Genomic DNA, 23,062 nt, shown 5'->3' on the forward strand with positions numbered 1-23,062 from the left:
TGCTGCCAAGCTTCCTCTTCATCCTACTCCTCCTGCTGCTGGTACTCCTACTGTCATATGGCAGGATCTCAAATGGCACCCTATTCCCTATATAGTGCACTACTTCTGACCAGGGCACGTTTGTACTATATAGAGAATAGGGTGCCATTTGGGACAGAGCCTATGAGAAATACTACATCATAAAAACCATAAATACCATTACGATGAAAATAGTCAATGATGTATGTAAAAAAAAAAGTGCTATATAGAACCTAAAATGGTTCTTTGGCTGTCCCCATCGAAGAACCCTTTGGAGAACGCTTTTTGATTCCAGGTAGAAAGAACCCTTTTGGTTTCATGTAAAACCTTTTCCACAGAGGGTTCTACCTGGAACCCAAATGGGTTGTGCCTGGAACCAAAAAGGGTTCTCCAATGGGGACAGCTGAATAACCCTTTTGGAACCCTTTTTTCTAAAAGTGTATACGGCTGTAAAGAATTATCTGAGCCGCATGTGTCTCCATATACTGGAATACTTCCTCTAAGTCTTAACGGCATTTTTTTTTTATCAACTTGTTTCTTCTCTTCTTTTTTCTCCTCTTATCTTCTCCTCTCCCCTCTCTTTCTTTCTCTTTCTCCTCTCCTCCCCTCTCTTTCTCTCTCTCTCCACCCCTTTGTGTGTGTTGATGCAGTAGCCTAGCAGTGTGTCCTGGCACGGAATGCCATTGTGCTGCCTGCGCTAGGAGGGCTCACAGAGCTGTGTGAAGCTATGCCAAGCCCACCACCAAAGCACCAAGCAGTCATTATCACCCTGGGTCTGATGATAACCATAGGGCTTGTAGAGAGCTGGCACAGGGCCTAGGTTGCATCCCAAATTGCACCCTCTTCCCTGTATAGTGCACTACTTTTGACCAGAGCCCAGCCCTGATGATAACTATGGGGCTTATGGAGTGTTGGCTGGCAAAGAGCTGGCTCTGGTACCCACTACACCCCCAGCTAGGCCCCAGCCGAAGGCTTCTTATAGCCAGCTCGTCTTACTCTGCCCGCTGTCAGCCTCCCTCAGCAGCATAATCACCTCATATTATACTCCCTCTTATCCTCTTTCTTACCATAGGTACACAGACACACATGCATAGTTGCGCTCACACGCATTCAAATACACACATTGAAACATATACGCACACACTATAACCTCCTCAGTCAAAGCCTATCTACCTTCTGCTAGAGAAAAGCTAACCTTCTTATGTTGGCCCAGGGTTTGGTTTATAATTATCATCTTATTTATCCCCTCAGTCAGCCCACTGAGTTAGTCAGTCAGTCAAAACTTCAGGGATTAACTAATAAATTACAGGTTACACGCATGCGGATCAATAAAAGGCCATGAAAGAGCGTTAGCCCCTCTAGGCAGCTGACCTCAGCGGAGCTCAGCATTGTGGCCACAGTGACCCCTGACCTTTGTGTAACCCCGGCACATGCCACACACTCCTGATCCTTGAGCTGTGTCTGTTGTCACGTTAGCCATGTGAACGCACAATGACAACTGGCAACGTCCGCTTCCCCTCGCTGCCCCCCTGCTACTTTCCCAACTGCTCCCCTCATACACGTGATGAAATGGTACACGTTAGCTGTTCCCATTACATAACCTGGCACATTTAGCCTTATCCTAACCTAACCAGGTGGTAGTGAATATTTCCTGTAACAAATGGCATTACTTCAAATAGGTCAACTAGGCCACCAGAGAGATATTTTAAACCTCCAAATTCAAGGAGTACTTTGTTTCCCTTCACTTGGTCTGTCTCAGGTGTGGAGTGCCAGTATTGCATGATTCAAACGGCTAACATATATGACAAAATCCTACGTTGTTGCTTTTCCGTTTCACGCACATCCATGTGTTTTTATGGAGAAAAGATTATTGTACATTGTAACAAAAATAGTCTAAGAACCTTATAAACTAGCTGTAAAATAGCTGTTAAGTGCAGATTTCTCCATAATGCTAGGTGGCAAACAACATTAAATCGACCGTTGGTTTAAACCCTGCTCGCAACCAGTGAGTTTATATGTATATCTTTTTTTACATTGTGTTTTCAACTTACGTATTTGACACACATGATGTATGTTTATTTATACAGTAATTGTTATTCAACTTATCCTCACCTTGGATTTGAACACATAACCTCCTGGTTAACAGCATTCCAATCTTTCTGCTATGCCACCACACTTAATAGCTGATTTCACCTGTATTCCTACACTTTGGACTGAATCTCAGCTTTGTTTAAAATAAACCACAACAAAAAAGATGATTTTCATCATAGTGATTTCAGGAACACAAATAACAGAATAAAATGCCCCAACATTAGACAATTATACAGAAAACCCCCAAAATGGCTAATAAGTCAATGAAATCTATGGTGAGAAAAGAGTCCGATTAATTAAAATAGCAGTGCAGATGGCATGCTTTTGCTGAGTTCAGAAATGTAATATAAGTAATACATGTGTATAGGAATGTGTATAGGAATGTGTATAGGAATGTCGTAGATCTTGTGACTTTGTGGAGGTTCAAATCACTGGTGGGGTTATATTTTAGCTGAACAGCGTACCACTGACTTTAAAACTACCATTTCATTACTTTACTTATAATACTTTGGGATGGTTTGAGACCATCTGCAACCACCATCATGTGACGTCCTGCCGACTGATAAAACAAACATCCTGATCATCACCCTTACGAGAAAACCACCTGAATGTCACGTGATCACCTGTTTTTACATGTGAAGTGTTCCAAAACCAAATTTGCACATGATTTCATGTGAAATGTCACAAGGTAATACCATGCGAGTTCATACACTACATGACCAAAACCATATGGACACCTGCTCATCGAACAACTCATTCCAAAATCATGGGCATTAATATGTAGTTGGTCTCCCTTTTGCTGCTATAAAAAGCCTCCACTCTTCTGGGAAGGCTTTCCACCAGATGTTGGAACATTGCTGCAGGGACTTGCTTCCATTCAACCACAAGAGCATTCATCCCAAAGCTGTTTGGTGGGGTTGAAGTCAGGGCTCTGTGTAGGCCAGTCAAGTTCTTTCACACCAATCTCGTCAAATAATTTTTGTATGGACCTCGCTTTGTGCATGGGGGCATTGTCATGCTGAAACAGGAAAGTCCCTTCCCTAAACTGTTGCCACAAAGTTGGAAGCACAGAATTGTCTAGAATGTAATTTTATGCTGTAACGTTAATGTTTCCCTTCACTAGAACTAAGGGGCCTAGCCCGAACAATGAAAAACAGACCCGTATTCTTCCACAACCAAACTTTACAGTTGGCACTATGCATTGGGGCAGGTAGCATTCTCCTGGTATCTGCCAAACCCAGATTTGTCTGTCAGATGGTGAAGCGTGATTCATCACTCCAGAGAAGGCGTTTCCAATGATCCAGAGTCCAATGGCGGCGTGCTTACACCACTCCAGCCGACGCTTGCCATTGCGATCTTAGGCTTGTGTGCAGCTGCTCGGCCATGGAAACTGATCCCATGAAGCTGACGTTGCTTCCAGAGGCAGTGTTGTAGTGAGTGTTGCAACCGAGGACAGACATTTTTTACACGCTACGCCGTTGTTGCTCCGAGACGTTTCCACTTCACAATAACAGCACTTACAGTTGACTGGGGCAGCTCTAGCAGGGGAGAAATTTGATAAACTGACATGTTGAAAAGGTGGCATCCTATGTCGGCGGCAGAAAACGCTGAATCCACTCATTTGAAGGGGTATCCACATACTTTTGCATATAGTGTATGTGTACCTGTGAAGTTTTTGACTTTTTTGTACCCCAGGGAACAACACTGTACCCTAACCATATCTTTATTTGATTTTATTGGTAAAGTATGTTAATACATGTTCCAAGTAATATGATGGCACTGCAGAATCATTGATGCATTCAACCAAGAGGATGCAACTTCAAATCCCCAAAACTTCAATATAAAGTATACTCTACGTTAAGTGTCCTTGCTAGTGTTACATTGATGGTGATAATTGGACAATTATTTACTTGATTCTGGGCAGCTTTTAGCTAGGTGCAGGAACGTATTCTTGCCAATACATCCATGCACTGAGCTACACCGGGGCTAGGGGGGGCTATAGCCCAGTCACAAATTCTACGTAGCCTCAGTTAAGCCTCCGCTTTTGTTTTTAAATAAAGAAATATGTAAAAGTTAATAACCAGTCATTCTGTTCCCAATCCGAGCGCTGGCTGCGTACTCGTGCCGCGAGTGTACCCTATGACATGTGTGTGTGTGTTGGGGGGGGGGGGGTCTGGTGTGTGTGCTCATGCACGTTAGGCTACGTTATGTGAGCTAACTTCTAGCTAGCTAGTCGTTCATCTTGCCCCATTGCAATGGGCCATTTTCTGATCAAGAGAAGAGCGCGGGTAGAAATTGAAAAACCAGACCTGAGGGGGCCAAAGAAGAAAGAAAAGAAAGATGAGTCGGAGAGAGAAACTCGTGAGCCACGACGTGAGGGAGCATCAGAGCAGTTTGTCGCTGCTAGCTGCTCCACAGCCACCGTTAGCTGCACTGGTAGCACAGCCACCTGATTTAAGCCAGTCACCTGTTGAAGAACCAAGGCACCCTCTTTTTCAGCATTATCCAGCCACAAAAGTTGGACAGCAGGATTGCTACTTCAATCGTAGATGATATGAGGATTATAAATGGCCGGAATATTCTCTTTCAAAGGACAGTGTTTTCTGCTTTGCATGCCTCCACTTTCAACGTCCAGGAAACCATGGTGGAGAGAAGGGGGCATTTACCCACGATGGCTACTAGAACTGGGAGAAGGCGACACGTTTGCTCAAGACACACAATGCTAGTGTGGAGCATAAATATGCAATGGCAGCGTGGAATGAGTGGACTATTCAGAAAGAGTCTGGCTCAACAATATGCAATGCTCTAAGTGATGGACATTCGAAAATAGTCAGAGAGAACAGAGAGTATATGAGAGCAGTCGTGGAATCATTGCGTTACACTGCCATACCAGGGGCTTTCACAGAGAGGAGACATAGAAAACGACATGGCCGTCAACCAGGGAAACTTCCTGGAACTTTTACAGGTCATAGACAAATTCGACAAAACAGTTGCAGAGAAAATATCAGATAATGCTAGAAATGTACACACATCATGATTTACAGAATGAAATACTGAGCAAACCCTCGACTCAGCAACCTTGCCTGCCTGTCGATGACCCGAAGATTATAGACTCATTTGCGCTGAACCACATCGTCCTTCAATAAAACAACACCTGCTGAGTATCTGAAAGGCCTTTTATTTATTGACAGAGAGGGCCTGTCCGGCGGTGGGAACATGATCCAATCGCGTTGATCTGGATCTGGATGGAACAAGAAGACACATGCATATTGTCGACCAGTCGGCCTATAAGTATTTTTGCAATATAAATCAAATCCCTTAGATTGTGGTGGTAGCCACCTCGTTCTACACCAGTGGACAAGCAGAGGGTAAATGCACTTCTCATGTGGATATTATTCCTTTCATTTCTGACGTTGTGATAGACATGTCATCCGTAACACTATAACCAATGCACAGCAGGACGCATGTGCTGAAGTCTTTCACCTTTGCAACGTAGGATTATAGGATTACAGCTATTTTGTTGAATATTATTTGGCCAAATTCAATTAAAAAACTACATTTATATAGAATGTGCTGTGTGCCATATCTGCTTTTGTTGAAAAAACTAGTCAAGTCATAAAAATAAACTATTTTCTTAGCACCCCCACGTATTGTTCAATGCCCCCCCCCCGTGCCTGAATACATCTGTAGCCATATCTCTTTTATGCTATCCACTGATAGCACACACGCACACACACACACACACACACACACAAACACACAAACACACACACACACACACACACACTTACAGTGCCTTGCGAAAGTATTCGGCCCCCTTGAACTTTGCGACCTTTTGCCACATTTCAGGCTTCAAACATAAAGATATAAAACTGTATTTTTTTGTGAAGAATCAACAACAAGTGGGACACAATCATGAAGTGGAACAACATTTATTGGATATTTCAAACTTTTTTAACAAATCAAAAACTGAAAAATTGGACGTGCAAAATTATTCAGCCCTTTTACTTTCAGTGCAGCAAACTCTCTCCAGAAGTTCAGTGAGGATCTCTGAATGATCCAATGTTGACCTAAATGACTAATGATGATAAATACAATCCACCTGTGTGTAATCAAGTCTCTGTATAAATGCACCTGCACTGTGATAGTCTCAGAGGTCCGTTAAAAGCGCAGAGAGCATCATGAAGAGCAAGGAACACACCAGGCAGGTCCGAGATACTGTTGTGAAGAAGTTTAAAGCCGGATTTGGATACAAAAAGATTTCCCAAGCTTTAAACATCCCAAGGAGCACTGTGCAAGCGATAATATTGAAATGGAAGGAGTATCAGACCACTGCAAATCTACCAAGACCTGGCCGTCCCTCTAAACTTTTAGCTCATACAAGGAGAAGACTGATCAGAGATGCAGCCAAGAGGCCCATGATCACTCTGGATGAACTGCAGAGATCTACAGCTGAGGTGGGAGACTCTGTCCATAGGACAACAATCAGTCGTATATTGCATAAATCTGGCCTTTATGGAAGAGTGGAAAGAAGAAAGCCATTTCTTAAAGATATCCATAAAAATTGTAGTGTAAAGTTTGCCACAAGCCACCTGGGAGACACACCAAACATGTGGAAGAAGGTGCTCTGGTCAGATGAAACCAAAATGGAACTTTTTGGCAACAATGCAAAACGTTATGTTTGGCGTAAAAGCAACACAGCTCATCACCCTGAATACACCATCCCCACTGTCAAACATGGTGGTGGCAGCATCACGGTTTGGGCCTGCTTTTCTTCAGCAGGGACAGGGAAGATGGTTAAAATTGATGGAAAGATGGATGGAGCCAAATACAGGACCATTCTGGAAGAAAACCTGATGGAGTCTGCAAAAGACCTGAGACTGGGACGGAGATTTGTCTTCCAACAAGACAATGATCCAAAACATAAAGCAAAATCTACAATTTGAACGGCCAAGTCAAAGTCCAGACCTGAATCCAATCGAGAACCTGTGGAAAGAACTGAAAACTGCTGTTCACAAATGCTCTCCATCCAACCTCAATGAGCTCGAGCTGTTTTGCAAGGAGGAATGGGAAAAAAATTCAGTCTCTCGATGTGCAAAACTGATAGAGACATACCCCAAGCACTTACAGCTGTAATCGCAGCAAAAGGTGGCGCTACAAAGTATTAACTTAAGGGGGCTGAATAATTTTGCACGCCCAATTTTTCAGTTTTTGATTTGTTAAAAAAGTTTGAAATATCCAATAAATGTCGTTCCACTTCATGATTGTGTCCCACTTGTTGTTGATTCTTCACAAAAAAATACAGTTTTATATCTTTATGTTTGAAGCCTGAAATGTGGCAAAAGGTCGCAAAGTTCAAGGGGGCAGAATACTTTCGCAAGGCACTGTATCTGGCTGCACTGTTTACATGGGGATGACTCAGAGGTTCCCTTAGCTCCATTTGTCCAGATATACAGTAATAGGATTTACCTATGGGCCAACTCACTCAATTTGCCTGTTGTGATGTGGTCTATTGATTGAGTGCCTCACACTAAGTAAGACAGTAACACAAAGCTTTCTCGGCCTGTGTGGAACATTCCCATCCCTGTCAACACCCCCTCACACTCCTTCACCCCCACTGCCTCACCCCTTCTCAACCCTCACACTTCCTCCAATCTCAATAAGCTTGTCAACCCTCTTCCTCCAACACCTCACCCTGTCAACTCTCACCCCTTCAGCCCTAATCACCCTCTCCTCAACCCTTCACCACTGCCTTAATTTCCTCATCTGCTAAATTCCTGCTGTGTGACATCAATGTCCCCATGCAGCAACATGAGTGACAACCTGCTATGCTATCAGTTATCTATCCTATCTCCTTGTTTGTTTGATTGTTTTTGCGTACAGCTCTCCTGTTAGCGCTAGCGGTTAGCATCAGAACAGATTCCAGACTTTTCAGGCTGGAACAACATGACAGGGGTCAGAATGCCTGGAATGCTGAAAAACACAGATTAGCTCATTCCTGTTCTGTTGTCTCTGGACTGGAGTGGATGGGCTTGTGATTCTAAACTCTATTGTGTGGTGCTCAGGGCTTAGGACATCAGCGGCTGAACTCAGGGCCACAGAGTGTGGGGCCACAGGACCTAAACCCTAAGCACTAAACCATAGACCATTGATCATATCCCAGACATAGTGTTAATTTCAATATGTAGAGTTTCTTTGGGGTTTAGGACATCATGGCCAACTGAGAGCCCACAGCCCATAAACACAAAACACTAAACCCTGAACTCTGCCCACTGACCAGCCTCAATCCGAACAATATTTCAAAATGTAAAGTGTGTCTTCTTGTCATCTGACTGAACCCACAAAGATGATTCAACGACTACATGTCAACAGTCTTAAGTGCCTTCCTGTCGTTGATTACTTTTCCATTACATATTATTTGTTCCAGCCTGTACATTTCCATTCGATTAACCACGGACATGTGCTATACAAACATAAATGGCTAGAAGAGTATTTTCTTTTGACAGAAAAAAAACACAGAAGGCATGGCATTTGTGTCCTGTTTTCTCTCTGTCAATAGTAATCAACACTGCCACCTTGTGGTAGATCTTTGCAGTTGTAAGAAAATTCGAACTATTCTCATAATATCCTATAGATTGCACCATTTATTAATAAAGAGTAAAAATCTATAATATGACTTCACTCAAGTATAGTATTCTATCCGATGTAACCACCACTTTTTAAGGGTGTCGGAAACATGTAAACTGTTTGCAAGTTTCATTGCTGAAACCTTTCACTACTGTGTTTCACATTTCACTGACATATGAAGCACCAGTATAATATTCTAGACACTAAAGAATCTCTCTCTCTCTCTCTCTCTCCCCCCTACTTTACATTTGACCCTTCCTGTTCCTGAAAAAACAGGTAGCAAACATAAGCTGACATTTAGTACACTTCTTCCTCCTTTGCAACAAATGAATAGTCGTTCCCATTCTTCCACCAATAGTATGCTAGGCCTACTGTAGTAGTTTGTCATATCTCTGATACTGTTTTAATCGTCACGGAATCACTCATTCAGTAACTTAAATGTAAACTCTGTTATCGTTGATAAGTCACTCTGATAATTGCATTCTGTCAAAATGAATAGTCATGTTTTACCATGTTATTTCTTGAACCTTTATTTAACCATCAGTGAGAATCTATGGCCTATTATAGGGGGCACGTACGTCAAAACAAATCAGGCGTATTTGAATTTCCTGCTGAATTCCTGATAATCTCTTACGTGCTGAAGTGATCTGTGTACGCATGTTGATTCAAGAAATAATGTTTTTTTATTTTTTTATCTACCTTACCAGACAGTTATTTGCATATCACAATTAACTACATGCACTTCATCCCACAAACAAGGAAATAATCCATCCCACAACCTAGAAATAGAATCAATTCACTGCTTTCAGGAAGTAGTTCACAGGGTTGGTTTCTGCCAATGTGCACGTCAGACAACACTGCACGTCACCAGTAACGCAGACAGAACACTGCTCTCTTCCTGGTATCCTGGTTAGGTGGACCCTAGTTTGCGTGTGTCATTAATTTGCCTATTATAATCTCAGGGAAGTTGTAGAAACAAATGAGGTACAGTAATTCTGAAGCAATTAACTTCCTTTTTTTCAGAGAATAGGCGATAAGACTCCCATGACCTGGCTCCATTTATACAATAGAACTCTGTCTGATGCTGTGGTCAACAGTGGGAGAGGATGAGCAATGTGGGGGAGGAGAGGATGTGTGGTATTTTTGTCTGTCTTTGACAGTTGGATATATCTCGATAGTCTAAATCAGCTTCCTTCGTCATCTCTTCTCCATCTACACAGATCTGAAATCACAGGTGAAGGCAACAGGTTGGTTGCTGACTGGGCATCTGCTGTCACCTGTTCCTACACTGAAGGAAAGGAGATGATATGAAGTCATGTTGGACTATTGAGAAGTACTCTTGGATTTAGCAAAGTCATATTTGTAGGTATAGAAAAACCATTCAGAGGACTGGAATTCCAACCTCCTCCTCTTTGTGTAGGTTTACCAATGTTTAAACTGTGGTAAAGGAACTCCATCACAGCTCAACTCAAGGAAATCCCAATGCTGAGTACACAAAGACAACACAGAATTCTGGTCAATCTGACCAGGAAGCTCATTTACTATACTGGAATCAAATGCTTCATCATTCTACTTCATGCGCACATGGTGGCTCAACCCTAGCCCTAGGCTCAATCCTAAGCCTTACCTTAGTGTAAACATTTCCCCACACGAGTCAACTACACTGTTAAAATTAAGTGCTTTGTAATACCAAAACTAGCTGCAACTGAGCTGCCACCAACTTGAAGGAGACAAAACTTGAACTTTGCTGGAGTTTTGAAACACATCATCTTGAGATGTTTTAAAACATTGTAACACCACTAAATCAACTGTTGTGCAACACCTTGCCAGGGACTGGGAGCACTAACAGAAAAGGTTGAAACCCTATGTTGGTGTTTCGAGTCCTGTTCAGTGCAGCATTAAATACCCCCTATGTTGGTGTTGTTTTCACTCATTAAAGCTTCTAAACACCATTATGATGTTTTGAATCTTGTCTAGTGCATAATTTGATCCTTTTTTTCTGAAGCATCTTAATGTTTAACGTTATTTTATGTATTTGATTATTTGCCTTTATATACCATTTTGGCAGGCATTGCCAAGCACAGTTTTCAATCTACCAGCAGGAGCTGGCAATGGATCTGCATTAATTGAAAATGATACTCGCCCACTGCCAATCAACAATGTGGGAACTGTTACTGTCCACATTGAGCGTACATTTTTCTAACGGTTTTGATATTCGTTCCTCATGATCCATTTCACCTCATGGCACAGCAAGCTTAATACTAATATAGAAATATACTTTTCTTTCTTCAAACATGCATAGAACATTGTGTGAAAGAATCATGAAGTCAAAACATTTGTAATTACCCACAATCCTCTAAAAACAGAGTCACGTGGCAAGATAGTGAATGCAAGGTGATTAAAACCAAAGACTTCCAATGAGTTCAATCACTCTATTGTCTCTAGCTTTGGTTATCCTCATGAAAGATGCTTACATTTTGAGCAACATGTTAAAGATGCACTACACAGAAATCACTCTGCCATTTCCTGGTTTGCTAAAATTCGAACAGCTCTCCTAATTTCAGTTTATCTGACAAAACAAGCAAGTATTGTGTATAGAATCATTGCACAATAACCAAAAATATCGTTTTTTCAGGTGTGCTAAATCGAAAGTAGAAGACAAAAGCTAAACTTAAGAACGGGTAGCATAGAAATACCCCTTTTAGAAGAAATCTACCGCTTCTTAGACTTGCGTTCAATGATAATGACATATCTATATCACACATTTCTATGTGAATTTGGTCAGGTCACCCAAGAAGGTATATATTGCAGCTTTAAGATGGATTTACATTATCTTGAGTTTATGAGTTTATTTTTATTTTTACAGGGACAGTGCACATTAATCAACATTTCAGTAAAAGCGCCGGTTTTAGCCAGCCGGCTAATTTTCAACCGCAGTCCCTGGGATCTTGGTCAAATGAAATGAACAAATCATTGAAACCACGTGCATACATTTTTTCAAATACATTTTGGGGTTATTTTGACACTTTACTGAGACTGTTATGAAATGACAGAGGGATTACAGATGGGTGGTAGAAGGGTTGGAGTGGGGAAATGTTATTTGGGGAGAGTTGTGACCTGTCTAAGTCAGGTGCGATACCGCTAGACTACGGGCTCTGCACGACTTGCATTCATTCCCTATTAGATCATTTATTAAAATTAAGTTTATTAAAAGTATGTTCATTAAGAAATTATTCTGGGTTGAATTGAAATTGACATATATTGTTGGTTGTTTTTTGAGTCAATTTCAATTCACAGAATAATTTCTTACTGTGTGGTTGAGTGGGTACAATTTCAACGAAATGTACCATCTTACCCCTCCTTTCTAAACTGTCCAAATAAAGCTAAAAAATAAATAAAGGTGGAATTCCACAAAAAAATATTTGTATTTCTAAACTATTAATTTCATGAGAAACAATGTATGTGTTTTGATGCTGCTTTTTACATGCACTGAAATCACAAAGTTTTTTCACCACGCTCTCTTAAAAACACCCATATTCAGGTTGAAGAACCAATTTGAGTGTTTCACATTCTGTGTATTAAAACACTTACATTGGGTTTACATTCAAACACTCTCCAAACACCAGATCTCAGCTTAGGTGCATTACTTTTCATTGATTTCATTACACAATCATGGTGTTTTGAGACTTTTTATTTTTACAAGGTAGACTCCATTGTGTAGGTTAAAAGTCCAAGAAATAATTATGCAAGAAAGATAATGTATTGGTTTTCTTAATTTAACACTGAGGCAGGTTTGCTCAGGACAGCATAAAATAACTAGTGCTGGAGGGCTTTTATTACAGTTCTTCAAATGCACAGAAACACAGAAATGGCAGCAATATGAGTTTATCTAGAATATAAATGCTAAATATTACAAAACATGTATTACAACCATCACATACATCACATACAGTAAATATTTTCCTCATAAAGTTCAAGTTAAATATATGAAAACATACTGTACACACAACACAAAAGCGTCTGAAATGTCAGTCATAGTCGACTCCTGTAGGCAGTCCCACCACAATAAACCGAGAACTTATTTTAGCTTTATGACTCTTTATTGGCTTCTTGTAACAAGTCTATCTATTTAGGCTTAGGCCTAAGTGCAATGTTCAGCCTGTGAATCATGTCAGTAAGTCAGTGTTAATTTTGTCAACAACTAATTACTAAGGTGATCAATTCGAAAATGCAATGCTTAAATGCTCAATTGATACGCAAACATTATAAATGCATTTATATTTTCATATAGGTGCACATAAATTCATGTCACGATAAAATTGCAATGTTAAAATGAAAATTGTAAAATGGTTTATTGAAAATTGGAAACGGTTAAACAGAAATTCTAAAATGATTAACAGAAAATGGTCAGTGCAATGTAGAAAGTGTTTTTTTAAATATTTTACAACTGCCCATTTAGCATGTTCTATTGTCTTTTCTTTCTTCATGGAGGTTTGGACCAGGAAAGAAACACAACACCACCTGCAGTTGTACATTTTTGACATGTCATGCGCTCTGTTAACGATGGGGTTCAAACCTGGTGTCTTGTAAACAAAAATAACATTTTAGCCTGCTAAGGCAAAGCTTAGGCAATGTAGCTTGGGGAACCAGACTTTGGTTTAGCGGACTAATCAAACCAAATCAAATTTTATTGGTCACATACATGGTTAGCAAGTGTAGTGAAATGCTTGTGCTTCTAGTTCCGACAGTGCAGTAATATCTAACAAGTAATATAACAAATTCACAATGACTACCTTATACACACTAATGTAAAGGGATGAATAAGAAAAAGTACATGTAAATATATGGATGACCAATGGCCGTGTGGCATAGGCAAGATGCAGTAGATGGTATAGAATACAGTACATACATATGAGATGAGTAATGTAGGATATGTAGACATTATTAAAGTAACTATTTGTAAAGTGAAGAGTGATAGCATTATTAAATCCATTATTAAATGTATTAAAGTGGCAAGAGATTTGAGTCAGTATGTTGGCAGCAGCCACTCTATGTTAGTGATGGCTGTTTAACAGTCTGATGGCCTTGAAATAGAAGCTGTTTTTCAGTCTCTCGGTCCCAGCTGATGCACCAGTACTGACCTTGCCTTCTGGATGATAGCGGGGTGAACCGGCAGTGGTTCTGGTGGTTGTTGTCTTTGAGGATCTTTTTGGCCTTCCTGTGACATCGTGTGCTGTAGATGTCCTGGAGGGCAGGTATATTGCCCCCGGTGATGCATTGTGCAGACCATTGTGCAGGCTCTTCAGAGCCTTGCGGTTGTGGGCGGAGCAGTTTTTGTACAGGATGCTCTCGATTGTGCATCTGTAAACGTTTGTGAGTGTTTTAGGTGACAAGACGAATTTCTTCAGCCTCCTGAGGTTGAAGAGGCGCTGTTGCGTCTTCTTCACCACGCTGTCTGTGTGGGTGGACCATTTCAGTTTGTCCATGATGTGTACACTGAGTAACTTAAAACTTTCCACCTTCTCCACTACTGTCCCGTCGATATTCATAGGGGGCTCTTCCCTCTGCTGTTTCCTGAAGTTCACGATCATCTCCTTTGTTTTGTTGACGTTGAGTGAAAGGTTATTTTCCTGACACCACACTCAGAGGGCCCTCACCTCCTCCTTGTCGGCCGTCTTGTCGTTGTTGGTAATCAAGCCTACCACTGTAGTGTCGTCTGCTGATGATTGAGTTGGAGGCATGCATGGCCATGCAGTCATGGGTGAACAGGGAGTACAGGAGAGGGCTGAGAACGCACCCTTGTGGGGCCCCAGTGTTGAGGATCGGCAGGATGGTGATGTTGTTTCCTACCCCCACCACCTGTGGGCGGCCCGTCAAAGTCCAGGACCCAGTTGCACAGGGCGGGGTCAAGACCCAGGATCTCGAGCTTAATGACGAGTTTGAAGGGTACTATGGTGTTAAATGCTGAGCTGTAGTCAATGAAAAACATTTTTACATAGGTATTCCTCTTGTCCAGATGGGATAGGGCAGTGTGCAGTGTGAGATTGCGTCGTTTGTGGACCTATTGGGGCGGTAAGCAAATTGGAGTGGGTCTAGGGTATCAGGTAGGGTGGAGGTGATATGATACTTGACTAGTCTCTCAAAGCACTTCATGATGACAGAAGTGAGTGCTACGGGGCGATAGTCATTTAGTTCAGTTACCTTAGCTTTCTTGTGAACAGGAACAATGGTGGCCATCTTGAAGTATGTGGGAACAGCAGACTGGGATAGGGATTGATTGAATATGTCAGTAAGGATGCGGCTAAGGATGCCGTCTGGGCCAGCAGTCTTGTGAGGGCTATCACGCTTAAATGTTTTACTCAAGTTGGCCACAATGAAGGGGGGCCCACAGGCTTTGGTGGCGGGCCGTGTCAGTGGCACTGTATTGTCCTCAAAGCGAGCAAAGAAGTTGTTTAATTTGTCTGGGAGCAAGATGTTGATGTCCATGACGGGGCTGGTTTTCTTTTTGAAATCCATGATTGACTGTAGACCCTGCCACATACATCTCGTGTTTGAGCCATCTCGTGTTTGAGCTCTCTGTAGTCAAGAACCTATTTTTCCTGATGAAACTAATGATGAGATGAAATTCTCTGGAAAAAAACTATAACTATTACCAATTACTTTTAATTGTAAAATGTAACGAGGCGAGAATTCCACGTGAGACAAATGGACATTCAATTTCACATGAAACTCCTTTAAATCTGTTTTGTCCAATTATAACCATGCATCCCTGTGCAGAATATATAATGCAATCCTCTCATTAGCCGATAACATCTTTCTGTTGCATGGGCTGGTTGTATTGATCTGGCTCTCCCACAAACACAGCTCCCAGTCACTTTAATCACTAATCTCGGTCTCTCTTTTGAGCTGATGCGCAGACAGGATACTTAAATTGTAACAAACTAACCTCAATTAGAAACAATAATGTATTTTAAATCTTTGCTTTAATTTTGGTAATTTTTGCTCTGATCACATCACAAGTTCTATTGTGCCATGTGCACTTTTATTAATCTGTGTTGGCAATAGCGAGGTGCAGTTGCTTTTTCCAATTGGGAAAACAAATGATTTTTGCGGAATATTAGGAGTATAGTAATAGTTCTGGCATTGTGGGAAAGCTCATATTCTCCTATTTTGAAGGAAAGCAGGGTTTTTGTCAACTGAAAATAACTCAAATTAACCAAAGATTAAATGACAAAAATGTAACGAAGCTAAAATCTAATTTAAGACTAAATCTAAGACTAAATTAAAACTGCAGTAAGTTAGCCCTTTCGCAATTTTCAAACGGAAGAGTGTAAGGTATTGGCATCTCTTTATGGAGAGTAGTCTGATCTTGGAGTCCTGGGGTGGCGCGGTCAACAGCAACAGCATGAGATTCTGAAAAGCATGCGGTATTATTAACCATGGCGATATACACTGAGTATACCAAACATTAGGAACACCTTCCTAATATTGAGTTTAACCCCACATCCTCACTTCGCCAGGGCATGGACTCTACAATGTGTCGAAAGTGTTCCACAGGGATGCTGGCCCATGTTGACTCCAATGCTCCCCACAGTTGTGTCAAGTTGTCTGGATGTCCTTTGGGTGGTGGACCATTACTGATGCACACAGGAAACTGAATAACCTAGCAGCATTGCAGTTCTTGACACAAACTGGTGCGCCTGGGCACCTACTATAAATACATACCCTGTTCAAAGTCACTTAAAATGTTTTCCTGCCCATTCCCCCTCTGAATGGTACACATACACAATCCATGTTTCAATTGTCCCAAGACTTAAACATATTTGTTTAGTCTCCTCCTTTTAATCTACACTGGTTTAAGTGGATTTAACAAGTGACGACAATAAGGGATCTTAGATTTCACCTGGATTCACCTAGTCAGTCTATGTCATGGAAAGAGAAGGTGTCTTAATGTTTTGTATACTCGGAATATAATTCTTTATGTGTCTATATTGGGGTTACAGTTGAACCAGGTTGTGGACATGATGCTAGGGCTAGGGTAATGGTTTTGTTTGAGGCTAAGGTAATGGTTCCTACATGAAAAAATACTAGTTTACTATAGAATCCTACAGTACATACTATTTAATTCTATAGTAAACTGAAGTATACTGTAAAATACTATACTACACACTGTAGTATCCCTAAATCACGTGTAGTACTTATAAAATATAGTTGAATGTTGTAGTATACTGAAGAATACTATAGTAAATACTATTTAATTTAATCTACCCATTCCCCTCCCCATATCACAATTTGTGCCACCCATGAGTGAGAATCCTACATGCCAAGTATAGACCCCCTGTTCCCTACAGCTTATAGAATATAGTAGAAGCTCTGATCTATTGGATCTGCCCTCAATCCTACCTACAGATTGTGGAAAATGTGCTCTTTTAGTAGTTGTGGGCATTACAAATTCATTTCTGTGAGCTGGCACATTTGGCTTCCAAATGGCTTTTCATTCAAAATGCTTCTAAATTGGCCTAGAACCAGGGAAGAAAGAAAAAAATCTACATTGTAAATCTCAAATGGTAGGCTACCATTATGTCAGATTGTGAAATGCTCCGTCAATGTTTTTTACCTGGCCAAATTATTAGAAGGCGCGGGGGGAGGCGTTCTCCCCACTACAGTAAATATTACAGTATAGAACAGTCTGCAAAAACACTACATTACTATAGTATATAATACCATTTTTTTACTACAGTATTTATACAATAGTTAACAGTAAATACTGCAGTGAATACTACAGTAAAGTTTAAAAAAAACACTACAGTGAATACTAAAGTATTCATACCATAGTATACTACAGTATTTTTTCATGTGGGTTGAACCGGTATGTGGACATAAAGCTATAGTTGGGGCTATGGTTAGTGAATGCACGGTAGAATGGTCTTACCTGTTTGTTGTTTCAATGTACAGATCCCATGCAGTCCTTTTCTGTGCCCTCTCTGGTGAACTGTAGACAGACAGACAGACAGACAGACAGACAGACAGACAGACAGACAGACAGACAGACAGACAGACAGACAGACAGACAGACAGACAGACAGACAGACAGACAGACAGACAGACAGACAGACAAGACAGACAGACAGACAGACAGACAGACAGACAGACAGACAGACAGACAGACAGACAGACAGACAGACAGACAGACAGACAGACAGACAGACAGACAGACAGACAGACAGACAGACAGACAGACAGACAGACAGACAGACAGACAGACAGACAGACAGACAGTGTACACAATCAGTCAGCACCCCATTTAAACCTGGGACATTAGTGCACTGTGCTAGCTCGAATTGATTATTTTCAGCACAGTTCCAGCAACTACGATTGATGCTGCCTAACCAGGCCAGTGCAGAACATCTTGGCTCTGCTTTAGATGACTGTGAAAGGGGTAGTTATCATTCGCTCAGTTAGGGAGAGGTGGATACATACCAGTTATTAGGGCTTTGATGACTAGAGCTGCCACTATGACAGCAGCAGTGAGACAGGCCACAGCTGGCACCACTACCCAGATCAGCTCCAAGTAGCCTTGCAAGGCCGGAGTTTGCCCAACCATTGCAGGGGCATGGGCACGGCCACGGGCATCAGCTAGGTCCACTTTGAAAAGCAAAGAGAGAGAAGCAGCAGTCAGAATCAAAGCTCTTTGCATGGTGGATTTCAGACAAAAGAAAAGGAGGACTCTTCAATGTAAACTTCAGTGTGTTTTGTATAAACAGTGGTCGTAACACTTTGACTTCAAGCACCTTTTCAAAGCCATAGGATGTTTGTATCTTTATATCTTTCTGTGTAATATTTCCTAATACAACCTATTTTCTGTTTGTAACCTGAGTGGTTCGTGAATGTGTGGAAAATAAATATTTTTTGTTGGTATGAAGAATTCCATCATGTTAGCAGTGTTTCCTGAGCCCTGTCCATAAAGTCAGTTAAATAGACTGGAAGCATTGACTTTTTCCACATGTTGTTGTGTTACAGCCTGAATTTAAAATGGATTACATTTAGATTTTGTGTCACTGGCCTACACACAATACCCCATAATGTCAGTGGAATTATGTTTTCAACTTTTTTACAAATTCAATGACAAATTAAAAGGTGGAATATCTTGAGTCAATAAGTATTCAACCCCTTTATTATGGGAAGCAAAAATGTGCTTAGCAAGTCAGATAACTTTCACAGTGTTAAACATGAACTTGGTGAAGTTATTCATTACACTTTGGACAGAGAGGAAGGAAACCACTCAGGGATTTCACCATGAGTCCAATAGTGACTTTAAAACAGTTTAATGGCTGTGAGAGTAGAAAACTGAGGATGGATCAACGACATTGTAGTTACTCCACAATACTAACCTAAATTACAGTGAAAATAAGGAAGCTTGTACAGCATACAAATATTCCAAAACATGCATCCTGTTTGCAATAACACCAAAGTAAAATTGCAAAAAATGTGGTAAAGAAATCAACTTTATGTCCTGAACACAAATAATTATGTTAGGGGCAAATCCAATCCACATATTACTGAGTACCACTCTTCATATTTTCAAGCATGGTGGTGGCTCTTTCATGTTATGCGTATGCTTGTCATCAGCATGGACTAGGGAGATATTTACAATGAAAATAAATGAAATAGATCTAACCGCAGGAAAATTCCTAGATAAAAACCTGGTTCAGTCTGCAGATATTGTACAATCCAGGTGTTCAAAACTCTTAGAGACTTACCCAGAAACCCTCACAGCTGTAATCACTGCCACATGCGATTCTAACATGTATTGGCTCAGGGTTGGTGATTCTTGTGTAAATTATATTTTTCTGCAATTCGTTTTCAATAACTTTGCAGAAATATCAAAAAACTGGTTTTCTCTTTCCCATTATGGGGTATTGTGTGTAGATCAGTGAGATTTGTTTTTGTAATCCATTTTGAATTCAGGATGTAACAACAAAATGGGGAATAAGTCAAAGGGTATGAATACTCTCTGAAGGCACTGTACATTTAGCGTGTTCAGTCTCGTTCAACACACACACACACACAGACTCAAACAAAATATACTTAAGCTGTGAAGTCAACAGTGTTTGCATCAGATAGGGGCCAAGGCAAGGTGTGTATGCCAGGATTACAGTTTAAAGAAGGTGGAACACAGCTGAATAAGAGAGAACCTGCCTCCTTGAGAATTTTGAATGAGTTAATGTAATGAAAGGGGTAAGGTGAACCACACAAGCGTGATGAGTAACCTTGCCTGAGGCTTACTAGATTTCCTGACTACTTGCGTTAGTTACCATTGCCAATACCTTGGCTTTAGCTCAATGGGCTAACACGGTTTTTGTGGGCTAACACGGTCTTGTCGGAGACCCTGTAGGAACCCAGTCGGTCACTCGAGACTGAATGGTCACAAGGCTGAACTCAAGAGTTTTAAATGAGCTCACTTCTTCTTAAAAAAACCTGTACAATAGGTCAAAAAGTCACACAACACTCACAGCATCGTATATGGCAATGAAGGATGGTGACAGCATACTTTACGTTAAGCCTCTTCACCTGTCGAAATAGAATATGCATCTATCAATCAATATCAAAATGCCTGTGAAATCTATACACGAAAAAAACATTTACATGGACAGTATTCATCTTACCTGGACACAGGTGTTTGGTAGGCATACGTCCACAGTCAGGTTGAGATTAGCAGATTTCTCCTGCAAAAGGAAGACATAAAACATTTTAGTATACTTCAAAACACTCTCCTGTAAAAGGAAACAGAATACAAAAACATGTCAGTTAGCATTAGAAGAAGAAACAGATTCCCTTACGGCTTCTGTTGTACTTCTGTTCAGGTGTGTCCCCTTCCTCTCTCTCGAGTATCTTTTATGTACTACCTGGTATTGTGTTTGTCAGTTCTTCACAGTAGTAGACTAGCAGTTAAGAACATTGGGCCAGTAACCGAAAGGTCACAGTGAGGACAGAACATTATAAAGACTGCTTGTGCAAAATGTTACTGTGAAAAAAGTGTGGCCTACTCAAACGCTGACAATTATAACTCGACTTTCTAATGAAGTGTTTTAATCACACCGGTTTGAGCCTACGCTGCAGGGACCACTTTAGAATGATTACACCCATGTATTCGTACACATTCATCAAATTGGAAATGAGCTATTATCATGCTGGTTAATGCGATGCATGTCTGTTGAATTTGGAAAAATCGGCCCCACCCCTCCTACTGAGGCAATCAGGAGCTGCTATTGCGTTGCGGCTGTGGCATACTGCATAATTTTTACTAAAAGGTACATGCTAAATAGTATGCAACGATGAGTAAAGAGTATGCAGTTTAAGTATGTAGTACGCTAGTATGGGTATTCGGACACAGCCACTGTCTCTGTGTCCTAAATTGAAACAGAAAAATTACACAGGAAAAGCTTTCTTTTTGTGGGAGCACTTTAGAAATATTTAGGACCAACGTATTCCTTGCCACCCACTCTGAAACTAACTGTAGCTCTTTGTTGAGTGTTGCAGTCATTTCAGTCGCTGTAGTAGCTGACGTGTATAGTGTTGAGTCATCCGCATACATAGAAACTCTGGCTTTACTCAAAGTCAGTGGCATGTCGTTAGTTACATTGAAAAAAGCAAGGGGCCTAAACAGCTACCCTGGAGAATTCCTGATTCTAACTGGATTATATTTGATAGGCTTCCATTAAAGAACACCCCCTGTGTTCTGTTAGACAAGTAACTCTTTATCCACATTATAGCAGGGGGTGTAATGCTATAACACATACGTTTTTCCAGCAGCAGACTATGATCAATAATGTAAAAAGCTGCACTGAAGTCTACCTAGACAGCCCCCACAATCATGTTATCATCAATTTATCTTAGCCAATCATCAGTCATGTGTGTAAGTGCTGTGCTTGTTCATTGTCCTTCCCTATAAGTATGCTGAAATTCTGTTGTCAATTTGTTTAATGTCAAATAGCATTGTATCTGGTCGAACACAACTTTTTCCAGAAGTTTATTAAGGGTTGGTAACAGGCTGATTGGTCAGCTATTTGAGCCAGTAAAGGGGGCTTTACTATTCTTAGGTAGCGGAATGAATTTAGCTTCCCTCCGGGCCTGAGGGCACATGCTCTCTAGTAGGCTTAAATTGAATATGTGGCAAATAGGAGTAGCAAAATCATCTGCAATTATCCTCAGTAATTTTCCAAAAAATATCTATTTTAATTCCAGGTTGTAAGGCAACAAAATAGGAAAAATGTGAAGGGAGGTGAATACTTTCGCAAGCCACTGTACTTAGGCCAATTCTGGGCAGTCATTCATTTTGATTCCGGGTCGAGTCCGACACCCGCTTCTGGGCCGATTCCTCATTGCTAGCTGGGATGAAAACAGCCTAACCAGTGCTGCTACTGCGAGTGAATTGGTCAGAGTTTGGGTGGGGGCTGAAGCTTAAGATGATTATTATGGCATTATACACGGTCATTGTGAACCAGAGTGACTTGACACAGCAAAGAGCCAAGCAACGGAAACGACACAGGACATCTTATTTAAAATTCACCCATGTATACTGGTAAGAGTCTAGCTACAGTTTCAGATATTATACTTTTCTTTCGACAGAAAGTTGTTTTCATTGCAAGTTAAAGCATATTGTTGACTAGCTAACATTGAACCTATTTGGTTAACGTTAGCTAGCTATGACAATCGGTTTTTATTGCTAATACTCAATGGACTGGGATTATGGTTTAGGAATCGATGGCAACACGTTTTGATTATTTCATTGACCTCCAACATGATTGGCACTACTTTTATTGATCTCACATTACTTCTGTATTTTCCAGAGGTATGTGTAGTGTGTTATCTTTTTAACTTTTTTTATTTTGAACTTTCCAAGATTATGTTTCTGTATGCAGTGCTGCTGCTCTGCACATTTGTAGGTAAGTGAAACTTACCTGATAATGAGGCATTATGTCACATTTTCTTTTCATTAACTTATCTTAATGTTATTTTGTTGTTTGCATGTGCACTATCCTTCTGACCCCATGCAGCCAGGTCCCATCTACTTTTTAACTCCTCGTAAGTGTGGCTTGTTTGGTGTCACAACAAGTCAACTACGTGATTGATGAAGGCATGTCATCCAGCAAAGGCAGCAGCGCAGTCATCAACTACATGCACCATTTCTTCACCAACTACGGAGTCGGGGAAACACTTGTGGACCTGAATTGTGATAACTGCAGTGGCCAAAACAAGAACTCTGGTATTGTGCCTGGTCGGATCATTCACAAGCTCCACCACAGTCTGGACCTTCACTTCCTGA

The 23,062-nt window shown here is 40.9% G+C and overlaps 1 protein-coding gene across 1 annotated transcript in view; it reads right to left on the reverse strand.

Annotated features, from left to right (window-relative positions):
* Positions 1 to 12,411: 12,411 nt before the first annotated feature.
* The window catches only part of il17rel (interleukin 17 receptor E-like), a 38,142-nt gene continuing 27,491 nt past the window's right edge, over positions 12,412 to 23,062 (reverse strand). The window contains exons 14-18 of the mRNA XM_031797644.1: positions 20,403 to 20,462; positions 20,250 to 20,307; positions 18,217 to 18,381; positions 17,669 to 17,728; positions 12,412 to 16,149 (exon numbers count right to left, since the gene is read on the reverse strand). Coding sequence (XP_031653504.1) covers positions 16,019 to 16,149; positions 17,669 to 17,728; positions 18,217 to 18,381; positions 20,250 to 20,307; positions 20,403 to 20,462 — 474 coding nt within the window. The 3' untranslated portion in view covers positions 12,412 to 16,018. The remainder of the gene's footprint in view (positions 16,150 to 17,668; positions 17,729 to 18,216; positions 18,382 to 20,249; positions 20,308 to 20,402; positions 20,463 to 23,062) is intronic.

Source organism: Oncorhynchus kisutch, linkage group LG19 (assembly GCF_002021735.2).
Source record: "Oncorhynchus kisutch isolate 150728-3 linkage group LG19, Okis_V2, whole genome shotgun sequence".
NCBI classification, from domain to species: domain Eukaryota; kingdom Metazoa; phylum Chordata; class Actinopteri; order Salmoniformes; family Salmonidae; genus Oncorhynchus; species Oncorhynchus kisutch.